This window comes from Bubalus kerabau, chromosome X, assembly GCF_029407905.1.
Source record: "Bubalus kerabau isolate K-KA32 ecotype Philippines breed swamp buffalo chromosome X, PCC_UOA_SB_1v2, whole genome shotgun sequence".
NCBI classification, from domain to species: domain Eukaryota; kingdom Metazoa; phylum Chordata; class Mammalia; order Artiodactyla; family Bovidae; genus Bubalus; species Bubalus kerabau.
Window position 1 is genome coordinate 5,626,651 of NC_073647.1, and position 20,134 is coordinate 5,646,784.

The 20,134-nt window shown below is 40.9% G+C and overlaps 1 protein-coding gene across 1 annotated transcript; it reads left to right on the forward strand.

The window, feature by feature from the left end:
- Positions 1–7,992: 7,992 nt before the first annotated feature.
- On the forward strand, positions 7,993–19,734 carry UBE2A (ubiquitin conjugating enzyme E2 A). The gene is made up of 6 exons (XM_055564388.1): positions 7,993–8,227; positions 8,348–8,428; positions 8,791–8,816; positions 17,019–17,108; positions 18,100–18,188; positions 18,431–19,734. The coding sequence occupies exons 1-6, from the start codon at positions 8,184–8,186 to the stop codon at positions 18,557–18,559; spliced, it is 459 nt and encodes a 152-aa protein (XP_055420363.1). The 5' UTR covers positions 7,993–8,183; the 3' UTR covers positions 18,560–19,734.
- Positions 19,735–20,134: the final 400 nt, after the last annotated feature.

Genomic DNA, 20,134 nt, shown 5'->3' on the forward strand with positions numbered 1-20,134 from the left:
CCTAATGAAGTCGAGGAATCTTAGAACTTGAGATCTAGTTCACATAACATATAATTCACCCTTTCAAAGTGTATAAATCAGTGGGTTTTAGTATATTCACGAAGTTTTGCAACTATCACCACTACCTAATATTTTCATCATTCCCCAAAAGAAATCCCTTAGCCGGCACTCTTTCCACCTCTTTCCCAGCCCCTGGCAACCACTAATCTAGCTTTCTGTCTCTCTGGATTTGCCTCTTCTGGAAATTTCTAATGAATGAAATCATACAATATGTGGCTGTTGGTATCAGGTTTCTTTCAGTTTTGTTTCCAAAGGTCATCCATGTTGTACCATGAATCAATCAGTTAAAATAATGAATCACTAAAAAGGAACCTCATTCCTTTTTATGACTGGATAATATTCTGTTGTATGGATATACCACATTGTGTATATTCATTCATCAGTTGGTGGACAATTGGGTTATTTCCACTTTTGTAATCTAATTAGTACAGCAGTGCTACTATGAACAGTGGTGAACAGGTTTTTGTAAGAACATATGTTACACTATTATGCTTTGTGAGGGCATATGTTCTCTCAGATGTTTACTAAAGAGTGGAATTGCTGGGTCATATGATAACCTTATGTTTAAGTTTTTGAGGAACTCCTAAGAATGTTACCCAAAGCAGGTTTATTATTTTACATTTACCACCAGCAGTGTATGTGGGGTTCTGATTTCATCATGTCCTCACCAATAATTATCTTTTTTTTTATTATAGCCATCCTAGTGAGTGTGTGGTGGTATCTCATTGCCATTTTGATTTGCCTTTCTCTGATGGCTAATGATACTGAGCACCTTTGCATATACTTTTTTTTTAACATTTAAATATCTTATTGGGAGAAATGCCTACTCCAATCCTTGCCCATTTTTAATTGGGCTATTTGTTACTGTGTTGTTGAATCATGAGACTTCATTATATATTTTTGGATACTCTATGCTAATCAGGTGATTTGCAAATAGAGACACCTGAATGATCCCGTTTGCCACAGATTTAGGGAACATCTTCCCACCCTTCTTTCCTCAACCCAGAAACTCCCCCAGAATGCTCTTTGTGGAGGACCAGAACCTGGGGCCACCCAGAATAAGGACATTTAGACAGCTTACATTGGATCATTTCAAATGATGACACCAAAATAATGGATTTTTAACAGAGAACTTACTGAAGAAAGCAGGAGCTGGTGACCAGAAAATTGACAGAGTAGATGGAAGAAGAGTAGTGTTCTAGATATACAAGATGTAAACCAATGTAAATTTAAAGCCATCTGCTAGCCTCCAAATGAACCTGAGTTAAAGCATAAAAGAAGTATCAAGTCTTTAAGACTCACAGCATTTTCTCCTTAGGTCTTAGTGCAATGTCATCCCTATAAGTCTATGTTATTTAGTATTTCTTTATCTTCTACTGTGTGCAGGCAATGCGCTTATTAATACATACTGGTTGCATAGTGATCAGTTATAAATAGTCTCCCTCCCTCATGTGGCTTAGTCTAGTTCAGGGATGGGCAAAGGGCTAGAGAGTAAATATTTTAGGCTTTGAAAGCCAACAGGCAAAATCAAGAACATTATGTAGTATTTATATCACTAGAGAAAACAAATTTTCACAAATGTTTTATCAATGGAATTCAAAATATAATAATTGAGTATAATTTTTCATAATACAGATCTGCTAGTGAAAGGAATGACATTCTTTTATGAAGAGGATAGACATTCTTTTATGAAGAGGATAATATTTCACTTAATTAGCATTCAAAGTGAGTGTTTCCTATTATCAAAATCAGTTACACTTTTTTTTGTTTTTTTGCCACACCTCGTGGCTTGTGGGATCTCAGCTTCCAACCAGGGATGGAACTCATGCCCCCTGCAATGCAAGTGCAGAGTCCTAACTCCTGGACCACTGGGGAATTCCCTTTTATTTTTTTAATACATTTTTAAAGGTTTATAAATTGTTTCAATTTGTCAAGATTGCTATCATTTTTAATCTGTAATAAAAACTTACAACTTGATTTTTTCAAAAGAATCGACAAATTGCAAGCAACTGTTAATAAAGCTCTTAATAAAAAATCAGCTACAGATATTTATCTGTTAATGCTTATCTGTAGTAATGAGATTTTATGTATTTCATCTTTGAGAAAAATCTTAACACAGATAAGTACTGCCACATACTAATATCAGTCCACAAGCATCTGAGTTTTAATTGAGCATATTCATCTCTTGGGGCTTCCCTGGTGGCTCAGTGGAAAAGAATCCACCTGAAATGCAAGAGATGCAGGTTCGATCTCTGGATTGAGAAGATCCCCTGGAGAAGGAAATGGCAGCCCATTCCAGTATTCTTGCCTGGGAAATCCCATGGACAGAGGAGCTTGCTGGGCTACAGTCCATGGGGTTGCAAAAGAGTCCGGTGCAACTTAGCTACTAAATAACAATTCGTCTCTTAGATAGCACTTACAGAATTCTATCAGATTCTTCTCTTGACATTTGCGTTTTAGCATGTTGTTACATTGCAGAATGATCACTTCCAATTGATGTTTAAGTGGGAGTTCCTCAATCGCACAGTTAAACTGCTTTTGAAATACAGAAATTTCCTTTGCACTCACATCAGGGTCCATAAAACACCATGGGTTTTATGCTCAGAAAATATATCCACAGCAAATTCGTGTGGGAATGCAAATCTAGTCTGTTTTAACTTTTAACAGCCCAGGAAGTGATTAAGTAACTAGACATTACTTGTGGTTCAAAAAGTGTCAGTTGTCATTGAAATGACTTCACTGCAGCATAAATGTCACATGTAAGAAGCATTTTTGCTTTGTAATTTTAGGTTAAATTTATTAAGTAATATTATTAAGTCTCCAGCAAAAGCTAATTCCATTCAGTATTCAATAATAGTGGTTGAGGGTGGTTCTTCTGGCTCAGAAAAATTTCTCAAATCCAGCCTTGAGCTATCCAAAAACAAACAGATGAAACAACAACGACAAAAACCCCTTACAATTGCTAAGCTGTTGAACTGCTGTTGGTGGGTCAAGTTAGAATATTCAGCCTCTATATCTGACAAAAATTCATGAAACTGACAATGTTTAGTCCACAAGAGTGAATGAAGTTCACTGTTGACACGAATGGTTGAGTAACACAAGATAGACTAAAATATTTTCCTGTGAAGTACCTATTGTTCAGTAAGATAACAAATGACTATAGGATTTAAACAACTTCCATTTTTGCAAGTTTTGTACATTTGCCCAACTTAGCCTTTTTCTCCTTCATACATATTCGAAATGCATCTTAGCAGATTCTACTTCAGGTTGTATTGAACTAGTGCTTTCTTGACTTTTTTGAAAATATTCTCATCTGCAGTCATCTACAGGCTATCTGTATTCTTGGGCTTCCCTTGTGGCTCAGCTGGTAAACAATCTGCCTGCAATACTGGAGTCCTGGGTTCAGTCCCCAGATTGGGAAGATCCCCTGGAGAAGGGAAAGGCTACCCACTCCAGTATTCTGGCCTAGAGAATTCCATGGACTATATAGTCCATGGAGTCACAAAGAGTCGGACACAACGAGCGACTTTCACAGGCTATCCATACAGGCCAATTCTTCCATCATTTTAAACTCAGCATTGACCCTCTGAGTAAACAACAACAATTGAGGAGTATTGTTAAGATCTGTCAATTTATCAAGAGCCAAGGGAAAACACTTGAAACCATTTGCCCTGTTTTTTAAAACTTACTATTGGTGTTGCTTCCAATGTCCTCAACTTTTGAGCCACTGTTCTTGGTGAAAGCCGAAAAAGTTTATTTTCCCTCGACACATTTATCTGGCTTTTGCAATCAAACACAATTTAATTAACTCACCACCAGTAAGTAGATGGTTTTCTTTGCTTGGCTAACAATCGAACCACTCAGAAACTTACTTTGGCAGCAACCTCATTTTCATTTTTCACTTTTGTGAAGAATTCTTCTATGATAAGATATTCTATTTTAAACTTTCTAATTTGCCTAACCATTGCTTTCCTGTGAACTGGGAACATTGTGATGAGTACTTAGTTTGGTAATGTCGAGGTATATTGTATTCTTTTAGCCATGCTATAGCATCACTGTGTAATAAACACAGTGTTTTGACATCTAAATTGATGGCCAAGTCATCTACACTCCACCATGCCTTGAAAGCACAACATTTAAAATCCACTTTCTTATTTTCTTGTTTTGACATGCTAGGCATGCAGTTGTAATTTTTTTTAAATGCCAAAACATGGTGAAAGAAGTGGTTCCCAAAACACTGTTGCATTACAACCATGTCACTGTGATTTGTAGTGGACTGACCAACAGTGGGAAGTGGTGAGGGCACCACACACACTTTCTGTCACAGCTCCTCAACTCTTTCATTGCAGCACAAAAGTAACCATAGTGAAACTTTATTTACAGACATTGAAATTTGAACTTCATATCATCTTTATGTGTCATGAAATATGATTAAATACTATCCTGTGTCCATGGGATTTTTCAGGCATTGCTAACGCATGCATGCTCAGTTGCTCAGTCATGTCTGACTTTTTGTGACCCTATGGACTTTAGCCCACCAGGCTCCTCTGTCTATGGGATTTTTCAGGCAAGAATACTGGAGTGGGCTGCCATTTCCTCCCATAGGGGATCTTCCCAACTCAGGGATCGAACCTGCGTCTCCTGGATTGCAGGCAGATTCTTTACCCCTGAGCCATCAGGGAAGCCCACACCACTGACAAACTTGTCTTTAAATTGAAAAGGACTTCTAGTTTCTTGACCCCTGTTCTTGGGAGGGAAGAGGGGATACTTGCCTGTGAAGAAGGTATTTCTTCAAGACATCAAGGTGGGAAGGAGGGTGGAAGGAAGGCTTGGCCGGCTCTGCTATAGTTAGTACTTTCCAGTCCTATAACCGTCTGTGCTAGAGAACGATCTTCTGTGTGCTGCTTGCTATGACAACCCTGCTTCTGATGTGGAATGTGGGGGCACAGTGTTCCTGCAGTGCAATTCCACTATGTAGTCAGGCAATGCTCTCCCCATACCCTGGTGCTCTGGGGCTCCCAGAGAGCTACTCCTTAGCTATACAGCAAAGGAGTTTCAGAAAACAGACAAGCCCACAACACACTCACACGCATCTCTAGCCTTCAATGAGTTTCAGACATTTATCAGATCAGATCAGATCAGTCGTTCAGTTGTGTCCGACTCTTTGCGACCCCATGAATCGCAGCACGCGGGGCAAGAGGAGAAGGGGACGACAGAGGATGAGATGGCTGGATGGCAGACATTTATACCCAGTCCCTTATATCCAGAGACTTCCCAGACCTCACCTCCTCTCCAGTATACTATATACCATTTCTCAGTGGGATGTTTTCAGTACATCTCTCTCAGGCTCAAACACCTACAAAAGCTGCCTAGCAAGCCTGAATTCCTCATCCTCATATTTGAGGGCATTTAATCGACTTCTGTCATCCTCACTTTTCCAAGTCAAGGTCTTGTCAATCTGCATTAGCCTCTCTAATCTGCCCGCTATCCCCAGATCCTGGTTAAGCTCCATGTCCACGTTTGTGCTGTTTAGGAACTACTTGTGTTCTTCCCTCCCTAGCCCTGCTTTCATCTTTTCTGAAGCAACATTGAAATAAACCCATTTCAGGAAGCTTGCTCTAACCCCACCAGATTGATGATTCCCCTGCTGTACAGATTCTTCAGCATCTGTTGAATCACTTGTTTCTGCTCTGCAATTTGCTGCTGCTCTGGAGGCAGAATTCTAAGATGCCACCCTCTTCCTCAAGATTTCTGGTCACTTCGAGCTATTCAGTCAAATAGTAATCTGAGTTCTGCTATCAGGCAATTTTGCAGATGTAATTAAGGTGCCAAATGAGATGATTTTAAGATCAGGAGACTATCTGGGGTGGGCTTGACCTAATCAGATAAGGTCTTAAAGTGAGCTGGGCTCTTCCTAAAGAAAGATTCAAATTGTGAGAGGAAAAGAAATACATTTTTTAAAAGTATGACAGGGATTTGATGGGAGAGAAATTCTCTGCTGCTGGATATGAAGATGGAGTAGGCCACATGGCAAGGAGTGTAGGTAACGTCTAGGAGCTGAGACTGGTCCCTGGCTGGCAGCCAGTAAGGAAATGGGGCCTTCAGTCCTGCAACCACAGGAACTGAAGTTGGCTAACAGCTTGTGGCAATTTGTTAAACATCAATAGAAAACTAATGCACTTGCTTTCATAAATCTTGCCTTTGTTGATTCTGTATGTGTATATTAGTAGACAGCAAGCTCCTAGGTGAGAGGAAAAGGAAGTTTTTAAATTTATTTTTGTATCCCCTTCCCACCACAGCCATAATGTGATGGTATATTAGGGAGATTTGCTTTAACTGATATATTAGAATTAATGAGAGATATAAATCCTTGGCCATGAGAGTACCTGTTGTAAAGCAGCAGCTAGAATCATTAACATTGTCAGGTGCCTCCTGTCTCCCATTTTAGAAACAAATTCCTGCACATCTATATCTTCTGGACATCTTCAGGTAGATGTCTCACTAGTCCCATGAACTCAGCAAGTCCCCAAATTTTCTCTCCCCAAACTGCCATTCCCCTCTCTTTTCCCTAATTCAGGTAATGGTACTTCAAACTCCCAATTATCTTGGGGGTTCGAGCTTGAGCCATTGTTTAGCCACACGACACTTGGAGGCTTGTGGGGATCTTAATTCTGGGACCAGGGGTTGACCGGTGTCCCCTGCATTGGAAGCACAGAGCCCTAACCCGTGAACCACCAGGGAAGTCCCCAGAACTTGAGCCTCCATGGACTCCTTCCTCTCTCTTGTCCCCACGTTCTGTTGGCAAGTCCTGTCCGTTTTTATTGTCATTGCCTGTCACTACCTCTCACCTAGAATACTTCAAGAGTCTTCTAGTTGCTGTCCTGGGACCCGTCTCCAGTGAGTACAGCTCTGATCATGTTGCCTTTCTGCTCAACCAACTTCCAAGGAAGCCATTAGCTTGGCATTCAAAACTCTCCCTGCATGACCCTAAACCTACTTTTCTCATATTTCCAAAAAATTCTTAAATGAGTATTTTGCCTACCTTCTATGTTATTTGGAGTTGACCTTTTTAAAAAACATTCTTTAAAACTGTTATTGCTTTTGCAGGTCCACATACTAACTGTGACTCTTCCCTGCAACCTACAGCTTTTTCACGTGCATCTTACTGTTCCTTTTACTTCAGACTCACTGCTCTTCCAATTCTCTGCAATCGGATATTCTCATACCTTTGGACTCTTCTGAACATATAGTAGCCACTTGGCTTGTTGAACTGTCAAGGGGAAATGTGGTTCCAGAGCCAAATTGTGAGTGTCCAAAGCTAAAGCCTCATTCTGCTTGCCTCCAGCTCTCATTCCCTCCCCCAGGACACACACCACCATTTCATTCTGCTTTGGGGGTGATCATCAGCCTAAAGGTTGGGGCCCACACATTCATCCCATAGAGAAGGGACCCTCGACCTCACCGTCGAGGTCGATTTACTCTTTGGATGTTCATTGATTTTGACCAGTCACACAGCTTCCTCCCCAGTTTCCCGTGTCCGTAGGAGGTGTACCCCCTAGAGTTTCGGCTTTAGGAGAACTGGTTTCGCCTTCTTCCACTCTGTCCTCATTGAGATTGAGACTTCATCCTTCTCCCCCTCAGCCACTGTGCGCACTTTAATAAGTGATCTGATCTAAAAAAGAAAAAGGAAGAACAGAAAAAAAGCTTCCCATGGTTCGTCTTAGAATTGGAAAGTGAAGGTGGACTGATTCCACCACCGGATCCTATTGAGTTCCCAGCAATTACATGAGGCCCGCAGCTTGCTTCTCACCCTCGCTCCCAGCGTCCCTCAGGGGTTTAATGACCTAAGCAACTTTCGTCCCCCCCCCCCGACCCCTGTCCCGTCTTGGTACGGCCCGTCCGGCGTTTGGCATTCCACCCCCGTCTTCTCCTCTCAGGTTGGTTCAGCCCCGGTCTACTCTGGGGTGGTGCTAAGCCGGCGCCAGATCGACCCTCGACTGAGGAGAGGCAGTGCGGTTCCTCTAGGCGCTTCTCCGTTGGTTCCTCCGGCTTCCTCAGCCTCCTCACCACCCGCGGGGACCCGAGAGCTCGGTGTATGCCCCACCCCTGACCCCGCTAGAGACATGTCCACCCCGGCTCGGCGGCGTCTCATGAGGGACTTCAAGAGGTAACCCGCCCGGGACTCTAGGGGCCGGGGGCGGCAGCCGGGGTTCAGGGCGGGGCCGTCAGGGGACCGGCGGGCGGCGGGTACAGGATAGCCGGAGGTTCCTCTGCTGTTTCCCTGTAGGTTGCAGGAGGATCCTCCAGCCGGAGTCAGCGGGGCTCCGTCTGAGAACAACATCATGGTTTGGAACGCGGTCATTTTTGGGTGAGTCTGCGTTCCGGATGGTGGTGAGGGCTGGGGGACCCGTGTGCCCGTTGGGACCGACCCGGTGCGGAGGCGGGGACTGAGCGAGAAGGTTTGGGGCTCGTTGGGCCTAGGCGCCTCCCCGGAGCCTGTGCCTCGATTAGCTCGGTTCCCGCTGCCAGGGGAACCGTTTGGGGTTCGGAGGGGGGCGGGGCGGGGAGCGGTGGCGCTTCGGCCTGCCTGGGGTTTCTGAGCCCCAAAGCTCTATTGGTAGTGGCTTTTCAACCCGGGAAGCGGTGGTTTACCAGAGGTGGGGCGAGCAGATGAACCGGGGAGAGAGAAGCCCCCATGCGGGAACTGACTTGTTTCTCTCTGTGTTGTAGGCCTGAAGGGACCCCGTTTGAGGATGGTAAGAGAGTTTCTTTACCCACCTTTTGGGACCCTGATCTTCTGGGGAAAGGGTTTCCCAGTCAGCCTGGAAGTGCCTCCTACTTAATAACCCGCTTCTCCCTAGCCTCTGCCTGCTAAAGGCTTGAGAGGAGTCCAGTCTGTGGCAGGTTGTTTTGGCTGTTGTCCGCTTGACTAGAACTGTACCTTTTTTCCTGCTGCTTAAAAAAATCTGAGTAAGGCAGTCACTTTTTAAAAGGAGCATGATACCACTGATGTTAAGGGTTTGTGAGGCTTGGGTTGTGATCCTGCTAAATTCAGCACCAACACCCCCTCCATCAGGACACTGAGTTAAGATCAACCCAACCACTTGCTGATCCACTCGGAGACCCCAGGGACTGTCTGGTTCAGAATTCTGTCACAAGGGTGGGAACTGTGTTCAGCAGGTGCTTCATGTGTGTTGTTGGATGTTGAATGGATGCAGGCATCCCTTGCACACAACTGTCTGGTTTCTACAATCTGACATTGAGTGCTTTTCAGCCTCACTGCTTTAAGATGGTCTTTAATGGCACATTCAATAGCCAGTTTATTGTTTCTTATTTTTAAATGAGTTTTCAGCATGTGCTTTTATCAAGACTTTATGATCAGTAATCTCAAGGCAGTTTCACAATCGAGGGGAGCCTTAATGTACTCTCTTACCAGTGTCCAACCTACTTCAAGATACTACACGTACTTATAGGTACATGACTTTTAGGTTTAGGTTTGACTTTTAAAAACACACTAAGTTGCTTTTTAAGGACTTTTTAAAGCTTCTTGTTTTGATATAGATTTGTGTGGAGTTGTAATAAATAATAATACAGAGAGACCTTGTGTACCCTTCACCTGTTCCCCCCTCTCCCTTGGTAACATCTTGAATGACTATGCACAACCAGGAAATTGACATTGATATAGTTTTATGTGCACTCAATTGTGTGTGTATGTGTGTGTAGTTAATTGCTTTTGAAAGCTTAATGCATTTAAAAAGATGATTAAAAGTATTTGAACTACTGATTGACATCTTTAATATTTGAGGTATTTTTAAACAGAAAAGGGCCTTTCTGTTATTTATTTTCTTCTCAATGCCTTATATTCCTTTGGTCATATAGCATTTGAGAGAGATCTGTACACATATACACACACATATGCATACACCTCCATTTGAAGGTGGCAACAAAAGCATTTCTACAAACTACTCAGTACAAGCAAAGTTGTCAAGTCAGATTGCCTTTGGATGTTACCAACCACAACATGTTGTGAGGTAAATGAATACAAACCAAAATCAAGTTGTCAAGTCAGATTGCCTTTGGATGTTACCAACCACAACATGTTGTGAGGTAAATGAATACAAACCAATTCTAGGATTTGTCTCAAACACTCAGATTTCCCTAGCAGATTGTAAACAGTAACCTAGATACTTTGTTTCTTCTCTGCCTTCACCTCCTGGGTAAATATCACTGTTCTTCAGTGCTTTGATAAAAAGAAATGATAGCAAGGGAGTGTGATCCTGAAGGCATACTACTTTGGTGTGTGAGGTAAATCATTTGAACTGATCCTGATCCATAGCAAAAGCTAGCTAGGCTTAGTTTTCCTCCATTAGATTGGTTGCTGGTTCTTCATACTTAAGTTTTATGTGCAGATTTGCTGTGTATTTGCTTTAGCTCCAGCAGCTTTATTTTCATTGGCTTCCTTTCTCCTGATTTTATTCAGACTGCTTTATGCTGGGCACAACTTTATTAATAGTACCTTGCTTTGCTAGGGGTTGGCAACGTAAATATTTCAAGGGTGCTTCTCTCGCTTTAAGTGGTATGAATTGGAAAAGTACTTATGGAATCCATTATCTACCTGGACCTTCCCCCTTGACATTACTGGTTCTATTTTTGATGATGTGTCTCTCCAACCTGACATTACTGAAAGGAATTACTCAGGCTGAATGACAGTACCCTTTTCTGATTCATTCTTTTGAGCAGTCTGCTATCCATGAATGCTTCCTCAGGTGTCTCGAACACTAACCAAGGTTACAAGAATTTTTTTGACCATTTAAAAATACCTCTTATTTACACCTAGGAAATTTACTGGAAAGGCCCAATTAGGAACAAGTGGCATCGTTGATTTTGCTGTTGCCAATGTATGATATAAATCAACAGCTTCAGAACTACTTTTGGTGATTCCTTGTAACCATCTGGAGCAGACGTTTCCAGAACAGCAGCTGCTGCTGCTGCTGCTGTCACTTCAGTCGTGTCCGACTCTGTGCAACCCCATAGACGGCAGCCCACCAGGCTCCCCTGTCCCTGGGATTCTCCAGGCAAGAGTACCAGAGTGGGGAGCCATTGCCTTCTCCGTCCATAACAGCTAGGTCCTAGTTAAAGAGCTGAACTTTTAAAAATAGGAACTCTTCAAGGTATTTCGATTTAACTTCACACACTTGAAGTAAGAGGGCTATGTTCCCAAGAGCTTACACTACCAAACAAAACACTGGGGGTAAATGCATCCTCATAAAATATCTTAGCATGTATGCTGAATATGAAGGTTAAGAAGCAATGTATTCTCCAGCGCATCATCTGAAAATTGTTAATAGAAACAGTAAGATATTAGTATTTGATTTTTACAGTGGATGTATTCTTAAGAATTTGGTGTCCTTTTTTAAATGAATCACTTAAAAGTCCACAAGGGGTGTTCTTAAGGTACATAAATCCTGTAATGAAGGTTGGTTATTATCTTAAAAGTCAGACTTTTTCAATCATCAAAAAAATTTAAGTATATGTACTTTGCTTCCTCCTCAGGGGTCACAAACTGGTGGCTAAATGGCAGAAAACACCTACAGAGGTGCTTTCTTTGGCCAGTACAATATTTTCAAAAGTTGAATTTGTGACTGTTTTTAGGCAGAACATACACTAACCAAATCACTCCCTATTGCTATACACCAGCCATTTAACACATTTATATAATTGTCCAGGTCCCTAGGTATAGATGGATTAATTCCTACTTTCCTTACAATGTTGTGGCCTCCTCAGGAAGATAAAAAATCAGTACAGATTGTGTACAACAATGGTGAGGCTTAAGTTTTCAATTATTTTAAAGCCTAGCCTTCTAAATATTCAGAGGATAAGCTTAGGCTCAATTGCATAACATTAATTCTAGGATTTTAAATATCCTTAATGTTCGTTTTGGATCTCCGAAATTGCATTGAAAGTTGTACTGAAGAGGTTCTCATTGTTTAATGCAGCTAAAAGTATGAAGAAAGAAAGAAAGAAAAAGTAGCTCAGTTGTGTCTGACTCTTTGCAACCCCGTGGACTGTAGCCCACCAGGCTCCTCCGTCCATGGGATTCTCCAGGCAGGAATACTGGAGTGGGTTGCCATTTCCTTCTCCAGGGGATCTTCCCAACCCAGGGATCGAACCCCGGTCTCCCGCGTTGCAGGCAGACACTTTAACCTCTGAGCCACCAGGGAAGCCCTAAGTGTATGAAACATCCCTTTAAATGTGTACTTTGAGTAAGATGTGGGTAAGTCCTACTAATTTATATTAATATTGACATAAACAGGTGGTTTCATCTCTCAAGATATTAAGTAAGCTGTTCTAAAAGACTTGATTAACTTCTCTGGTAGCTAGGTAACCACCTTGTTGAACTTTTCAGCAAGCAGTAGGCAGAAAGCTCAAGTCAGGGGTTTTGTGAACCACCAGCATATGTTCTCTACTTGCGTTTCACTGTGCGTGTTTGATTTAGGTCAGAGAGAAAGTACTATCTAGTATTTGGATTCATTAATTGTATTTTTCTTACTGATGATGGTTTGGATTTTGGGGTTTTGCCTCCTTCAACTGGGTCTAGAGATGGGAAACTGTAGAATTATTGTAACTAAAGTATTTATGAGGCACTTGTTTTATATCACTGTGCATCTTTTTCTCTTTTAAACCTCACAACAATGTTATGTAGTGGGTATTATTATTAACCCATTTTACAGATGAGGAACTTGAGGTATAGTCAAGTTAAGCACGGAGAAGGCAGTGGGCACCCCACTCCAGTACTCTTGCCTGGAAAATCCCATGGATGGAGGAGCCTGGTGGGCTGCAGTCCATGGGGTCTCGAAGAGTTGGACACGACTGAGCGACTTCACTTTCACTTTTCACTTTCATACATTGGAGAAGGAAATGGCAACCCACTCCAGTGTTCTTGCCTGGAGAATCCCAGGGAAGGCGGAGCCTGGTGGGCTGCTGTCTTTGGGGTCGCACAGAGTCGAACACAACTGAAGCAACTTAGTAGCAGAAGCAGCAAGTTAAGCAGCTTCCCCCAAGGTTTCATAATGAGCAAGTAGCAAAGCAAGGATTTGAACCCAGATCTGACTGCAAAGCTTCTGCTTTGCCCCACTGTTTGACGGCGGAGCCTGGTGGGCTGCTGTCTTTGGGGTCGCACAGAGTTGAACACGACTGAAGCAACTTAGTAGCAGCAGCAGCAGCAAGTTAAGCAGCTTCCCCCAAGGTTTCATAACAAGCAAGTAGCAAAGCTAGGATTTGAACCCAGATCTGACTGCAAAGCTTCTGCTTTGCCCCACTGTTTATACTTATGCTTGCCTTCTGTGTGGCTTTACCACCTTTAAGTACCATATTTAATGATCGTTTTAATTTAAATTACCTGGGAGCTCTGCATACTATTAAATCTGCCCAATTTTAGAGCAATTTCTTGATGATAAATCTCTAAGCTATAATTTAAGTGTATATCAACACTGAGCCAAATGTGTTTATACTTGAGATACATAAGGAAAGCTCAAAGTTTTGAACTAACACTCATTCCTACTTTTTCTTGCATATTATAATATTCAGTTCAGTTCAGTCGCTCAGTCGTGTCCGACTCTTTGTGACCCCATGAATCGCAGCACACCAGGCCTCCCTGTCTATCACCAACTCCCGGAGTTCACTCAGACTCATGTCCATCGAGTCGGTGATGCCATCCAGCCATCTCATCCTCTGTCGTCCCCTTCTCCTCCTGCCCCCAATCCCTCCCAGCATCAGAGTCTTTTCCAATGAGTCAACTCTTCACATGAGGTGGCCAAAGTACTGGAATTTCAGCTTTAGCATCATTCCTTCCAAAGAAATCCCAGGGCTGATCTCCTTCAGAATGGACTGGTTGGATCTCCTTGCAGTCCAAGGGACTCTCAAGAGTCTTCTCCAACACCACAGTTCCAAAGCATCAATTCTTCGGAGCTCAGCTCTCTTCACAGTCCAACTCTCACATCCATACATGACCAATGGAAAAACCATAGCCTTGACTAGACGGACCTTTGTTGGCAAAGTAATGTCTCTGCTTTTCAATAGGCTATCTAGATTGGTCATAACTTTTCTTCCAAGGAGCAAGCGTCTTTTAATTTCATGGCTGCAGTCACCATCTGCAGTGATTTTGGAGCTCCCAAAAATAAAGTTGACACCGTTTCCACTGTTTCCCCATCTATTGCCCATGAAGTGATGGGACCAGATGCCATGATCTTCGTTTTCTGAATATTGAGCTTTAAGCCAGCTTTTTCACTCTCCACTTTCACTTTCATCAAGAGGCTTTTTAGTTCCTCTTCACTTTCTGCCATAAGGGTGGTGTCATCTGCATATCTGAGGTTATTGATATTTCTCCCAGCAATCTTGATTCCAGCTTGTGCTTCTTCCAGCCCAGCATTTCTCATGATGTACTCTGCATAGAAGTTAAATAAGCAGGGTGACAATATACAGCCTTGACGTACTCCTTTTCCTATTTGGAACCAGTCTGTTGTTCCATGTCCAGTTCTAACTGTTGCTTCCTGACCTGCATATAGGTTTCTCAAGAGGCAGGTCAGGTGTTCTGGTATTCCCATCTCTTTCAGAATTTTCCAGTTTATTGTGATCCACACAGTCAAAGGCTTTGGCATAGTCAGTAAAGCAGAAATAGATGTTTTTATGGAACTCTCTTGCTTTTTCCATGATCTAGCAGATGTTGGCAATTTGATCTCTGGTTCCTCTACCTTTTCTAAAACCAGCTTGAACATCTGGAAGTTCACGGTTCACGTATCGCTGAAGCCTGGCTTGTTGAGCATTACTTTACTAGCATGTGAGATGAGTGCAATTGTGTGGTAATTTGAGCATTCTTTGGCATTGGCTTTCTTTGGGATTGGAATGAAAACGGACCTTTTCCAGTCCTGTGGCCACTGCTGAGTTTTCCAAATGTGCTGGCATATTGAGTGCAGCACTTTCACAGCATCATCTTTCAGGATTTGAAATAGCTCAACTGGAATTCCATCACCTCCACTAGCTTTGTTCGTAGTGATGCTTTCTAAGGCCCACTTGACTTCACATTCCAGGATGTCTGGCTCTAGGTGAGTGATAACACCATCATGATTATAATATTAGTAGGACTGAAAAAGAAGAACTATGCTTTCTCCCTCAAAAATAGGAAGAGTTATGACCAGGTGGTGATAAAGGTGAGGTGTGTTCTGATGGACTATAGCATGTTTATCCATTTCAAAATACTATACCGTTTGTCCTTAGTTATAGTTCATAGTATCTTTAGATCTGACTTTAAATTTTAGGGAGTAAAAATAGTTTGAAGAATACGTCTCCATATGTTGCATTTTACATTATTCTGAAACTTTGGGACGCATGTTCATACTAAGGGCACCTTTGTTAGCAAATTGCACTGTCAGTTTGCTGGTAGAAAACACATTTTGGTATTGTTATATGTAACATCTAGTAGTAAAATGATTGTGATCTTTTTTCTTAAGTGGAAAGGTGGAATGGAAGCAAGGAAGAAATAAATTGCTAACTCTGAAGGAACCAGTAACACATTATAATCTTATCTGAAGTGTGGTCTATTGTATTAGAATAAGTAATGTATTAAATGGACCAGAGTAATATAGTGGAACATGCATCACCTTATACCAGATAGTAACTGATTCCTTAAGATTACTTGAAGAAATTTCAGTCAGGAAGAAACAGTTGCCCAGTTGTTTTCTTGAATTTATTAAAACCAATTAAAAATAACATCTTGAAGGAAATAATCTCCCCAAATCACAACTTCCAACAAATCTTTTTTTTTTTTTTTGGCTGTGCCTCATGGCATGTGAAATGGCAACCCACTCCAGTGTTCTTGCCTGGAGAATCCCAGGGACAGGGGAGCCTGGTGGGCTGCTGTCTGTGGGGTTGCACAGAGTCGGACACAACTGAAGCGACTTAGCAGCAGCATGTGGGATCTTAGTTCCCCAGCCAGGGAATGAACCCACATCCCCTGCTCCCCTGCAGTGGAAGCATGGAGTCTTAACCACTGGACCGCCAGGGAAGTCCCCCAACAATTCTTGAATTAGATCCAGCTTGTCCATTTCTTATAAGTTTCTAACCTAGTATGTTTTAGGGCCTCCCGCGACCTTAGTTGACACATATTCAAGAAAAATAATTTGTTTCAGTGGTAGCGTAAACAAACATCATTAGAAAGAAATTTACTGGAGACATGAATGCAATCTAATGTGATTTTTAAATTATTTCTGCCATTAATTCTCTCCATTAGTGTGAATTATTGAGTTGGTTTTATAGTTAAGTACCTTGTGAGTCATACTTAAGGGTTTTTAAGAGAGACTGTGAAGTTTTTTCTGGCTTACATTCAATTATGTTTTCATTATAGAGTTGCTATTACATGAAAAGGAGCCAGGGAACACTTTTATACTTTTTCCCTGCTGTTTTAAAAATAATTTGATTGTTGATTTGTATTTCTAGCATTGGTTTTTGAACCTTTGTGCTCCTTCTTTCTAGTTCATTTAAAAATCACTGGAGAGTTTAAGATGACAGCTGATGAAAATTAGACTTTATTAAGGTCTTTCAGTCTTCTAAAGGAGGAAGGCCAAACTTTGGCTGTAGTTGCTTGTCATTTTAAGGATGTCTTCAAAATGTACAGGGGCTAAAGTTATCCTGTAGGCAGTAATTTTGAGTTTAAGATAGCTGTATTTAAGTTTGGGGGAGAATAACAGAAAAACAAAAAATGAATCACCTTTGAGTGGTGGTTCTCACACTGTTCATTTTTAGGGCAGTTCCTAGAGCTGTACCTCTTACCTGGTCTCTTTCCTACTCTGTATTTTTGCATTATTTCATATAATACTTGAAAAACAAGTCATATAGCATTAAAAACAAAGTACTACTGAACAAAATGATAAATGTTTTCTTAACCCTTGCTTTTCTAATTACAGGAACCTTTAAGCTTACAATAGAATTCACTGAGGAATATCCAAATAAGCCACCAACGGTTAGATTTGTCTCTAAGATGTTCCATCCAAATGGCAAGTATCACTTTTTAATAGAGTATTCTAAAGTGCTGTACTGTTTATTCCACATTTCCTATTTATTTGTCTGTAGTACATGAGTATTTGTGTAGGAATCTTGCTGTTTTCTGAAAGCTGGTCTTGCTCATGGTGGCCTATTGCTGTCTTGGTTTAGGTCCTAGAACGAAGCCGTGAAGGGACACTGCATTTGTTTGGAATCTGAGAGCCTTCTGGTTTTGATGATTTTATCATTTACTTAATAAACAAAAATAAAGGTGTCCTTGAGGTTTCCTTTTAATGTAAGGCCAGATTTGGGTAGTTTTGTGTTGTAATTATATTCCCTAGCATTTAAAACAACCATTTTCAGCTTTGGTTGCATATCAGAATTAGCATGGAACGTTTAAAAGCTATGGATGCCCTGGCCTCACTCCAGACCTGCTGAATATCAGATTCTGGTTGAGGTTCAGGTATACAGTATATTAGAAAAGTACCACAGGTGATTCTAACTTAGTACTTCACTTTTTTCCCCTTCCTAGTAGCAAGCCTAGAACAACTTGCCTTTTATTCAGGTTAATATTCCCAGGGCATCAGATATTTTTATCTTCATGCCAAAACGAAACTTTGTGAACTCTGAGCTATCTTTTGTTATTTCAGAGAAGAGGTAGTGTTTAGAAATTTGGTGGAATGAATTTCCCATACGTCTGTGGATGACTAGGAACCCTGTTTAAAAAATATGTGTGGTTTCCTGGATAACAGGACAGTCTTTTCAGAATAAAAAGCACTAAGTATCTTCCAGTTTTCCACAAATTATATTTGACATTCTCTGATCATCCCAGTTGTTTCACTAGTAGTGATTATGACACTTCTTTTAGGAATATAATTGAGAAGCAGCTTAGGAATCATTTTAAACCTCAAAAGCAAAGTATTCTTGACTCTATTTGTCTTGACTATAATGTTAAAACCTTAATGGTTTTGTTATGTTTAACATAACCTACTTCTATGCTTTTAGTCTATGCAGATGGTAGCATATGTCTGGACATACTTCAGAACCGTTGGAGTCCAACCTATGATGTGTCTTCCATTTTAACATCCATACAGGTGAATTTTCCTCAATGTGACTATCCTTTGATACATTTATATTAGCAATTGTTTTTTGAAAGTCATAAGTAAAGAGTAGGTCATTAAGACCTAAGCCACCAGAAAACATATTTGCCTAGCTATAGCAGACTAATGTAACTGAAGATTATTATGCTGAGAGCAAATTTAGCTGCTACTTAGGATAATTCAAGTGATTATATCTAGGCACTGAGGAACTGACTTGTTACAAATTGTCTCTGTAGTCTCTACTGGATGAACCCAATCCCAATAGTCCAGCAAATAGCCAGGCTGCTCAGCTGTACCAGGAGAACAAGCGGGAGTATGAAAAACGTGTTTCTGCGATAGTAGAACAGAGCTGGCGTGACTGTTGACCTGGGTGGAAGAAAAGCAGCAGCAGTCATAAGGAAAATATGTATTGATGTGTCTGTTCTTCAGTGTCATTACATTTACTTTATTAAAAGCAAAATAGCTGTTGTGCCGTTTCCATTGTCCTTTGCCAAGCTTTTCCTATCCCTTCTACCTTCTCCTTAAACATCAGAGAACACCCGCTATGAGATCAAATGTACTGTACCTGGGTTACGTGCAAAAATGACTAATGCTTACTTTCCCTTCTCTTGTATCTCATTTCCAGTTTTAGGGCAGTTTTGTGTTACTCTACTCTACACTAAGCTTTTAAAATTGTTTTACAAGTGGTGCTTATGCATAGCTTGATGACCGGAACATTGTTTTTAACAAAATGATTGCTGAAGCCTTCACCCTGGCTGGTCCTTCACTTGTGTTAGATTTAGAAATGAATTTTTGGAATATGGCATGTAGAAAACAGGGAAACAAATCCTTGTAAACATCCACTTTGAAAGAGCAGCAGTGGACGCTTAAAAGGCTATGATACTAAGATTTAATCAATATGAACTATTTTTTACTGTAGGAAGGAGAATGTTAAAAGACTTGGCCAAAGGAGTGCCACAATTATGATAACTCACACATTCTCTCCTTGCAAGATACTCACGGGACACACCCAAGCTAAGTTTCAGAATACTGCAGTCTTCTGGATTTTCACTTTTTAAAGAGGTGTGGGAGCAGAGGAATGGAAACAATCATTAGTTTTTAATTAAGCTAGGAAGGTTGGAGAAACTTTAATCTTTTTAAAGGAGCTGTTCTGCCCTATGTAAACAAATTTATAATCCCACATTGTTTTTCTTTTAATTAACCCAAGGAAGGGAACATATCTGTGGCAAACTATTTTCCACTCAAATCCTCAGTTAATGCTGCATGCTTTAGTTTCTTCTTCCCTTTCAGTATTATAAGAACATTAAAATCAATGTTTGCAGTCTTTTCTTTGAATATTTATACTTTTAGACAGACAGTACCTTTAAGTAGCAGTGTGGGACAAGGCTTGTAAATGTTTGGTCTGATGTTCCATTGACACCTTTTGTGCATTTATCACTCTTTTAAATCTAACTTTGCATAAGTAACCCATGTAAAAAATGTACATTTTTCAAAACTTGTAAATAAAAATAACCTTAAAATTTTGTAGTCAACGTATAATTACGTTTTAGCTGAGTATGAATACAGATCCTGGCAGAGGAAAAAGAGAAGATATTGCTGGAGAGGACCTTTATTCTTTTCAGTCTTAAGTATTTCATGCTTTTTAAAACATTCTAACAGAATTTAAAACTATTCAAACAAAGTTGTTTCAGCATATATTATAGGCAGTTAAGGGAATGAAACTGCTAAGTGGGGAGAATTAACCTGGAGATTTACCATCATCCTAAGAGACCAAGGTCTAACATTGATCCTGACATTCCACCTCTTAAAAAAAGCCTTAGCTTAAAAAACAAACTACTATAAAATGGTATTTTAAGTCTCGAGTAAAGTTTGGGAATACAGGTATCCTCAGTGTTAACCTTGTTTAAACAAAACTTTCTTCTGAGGAGCAACCTAGTTCA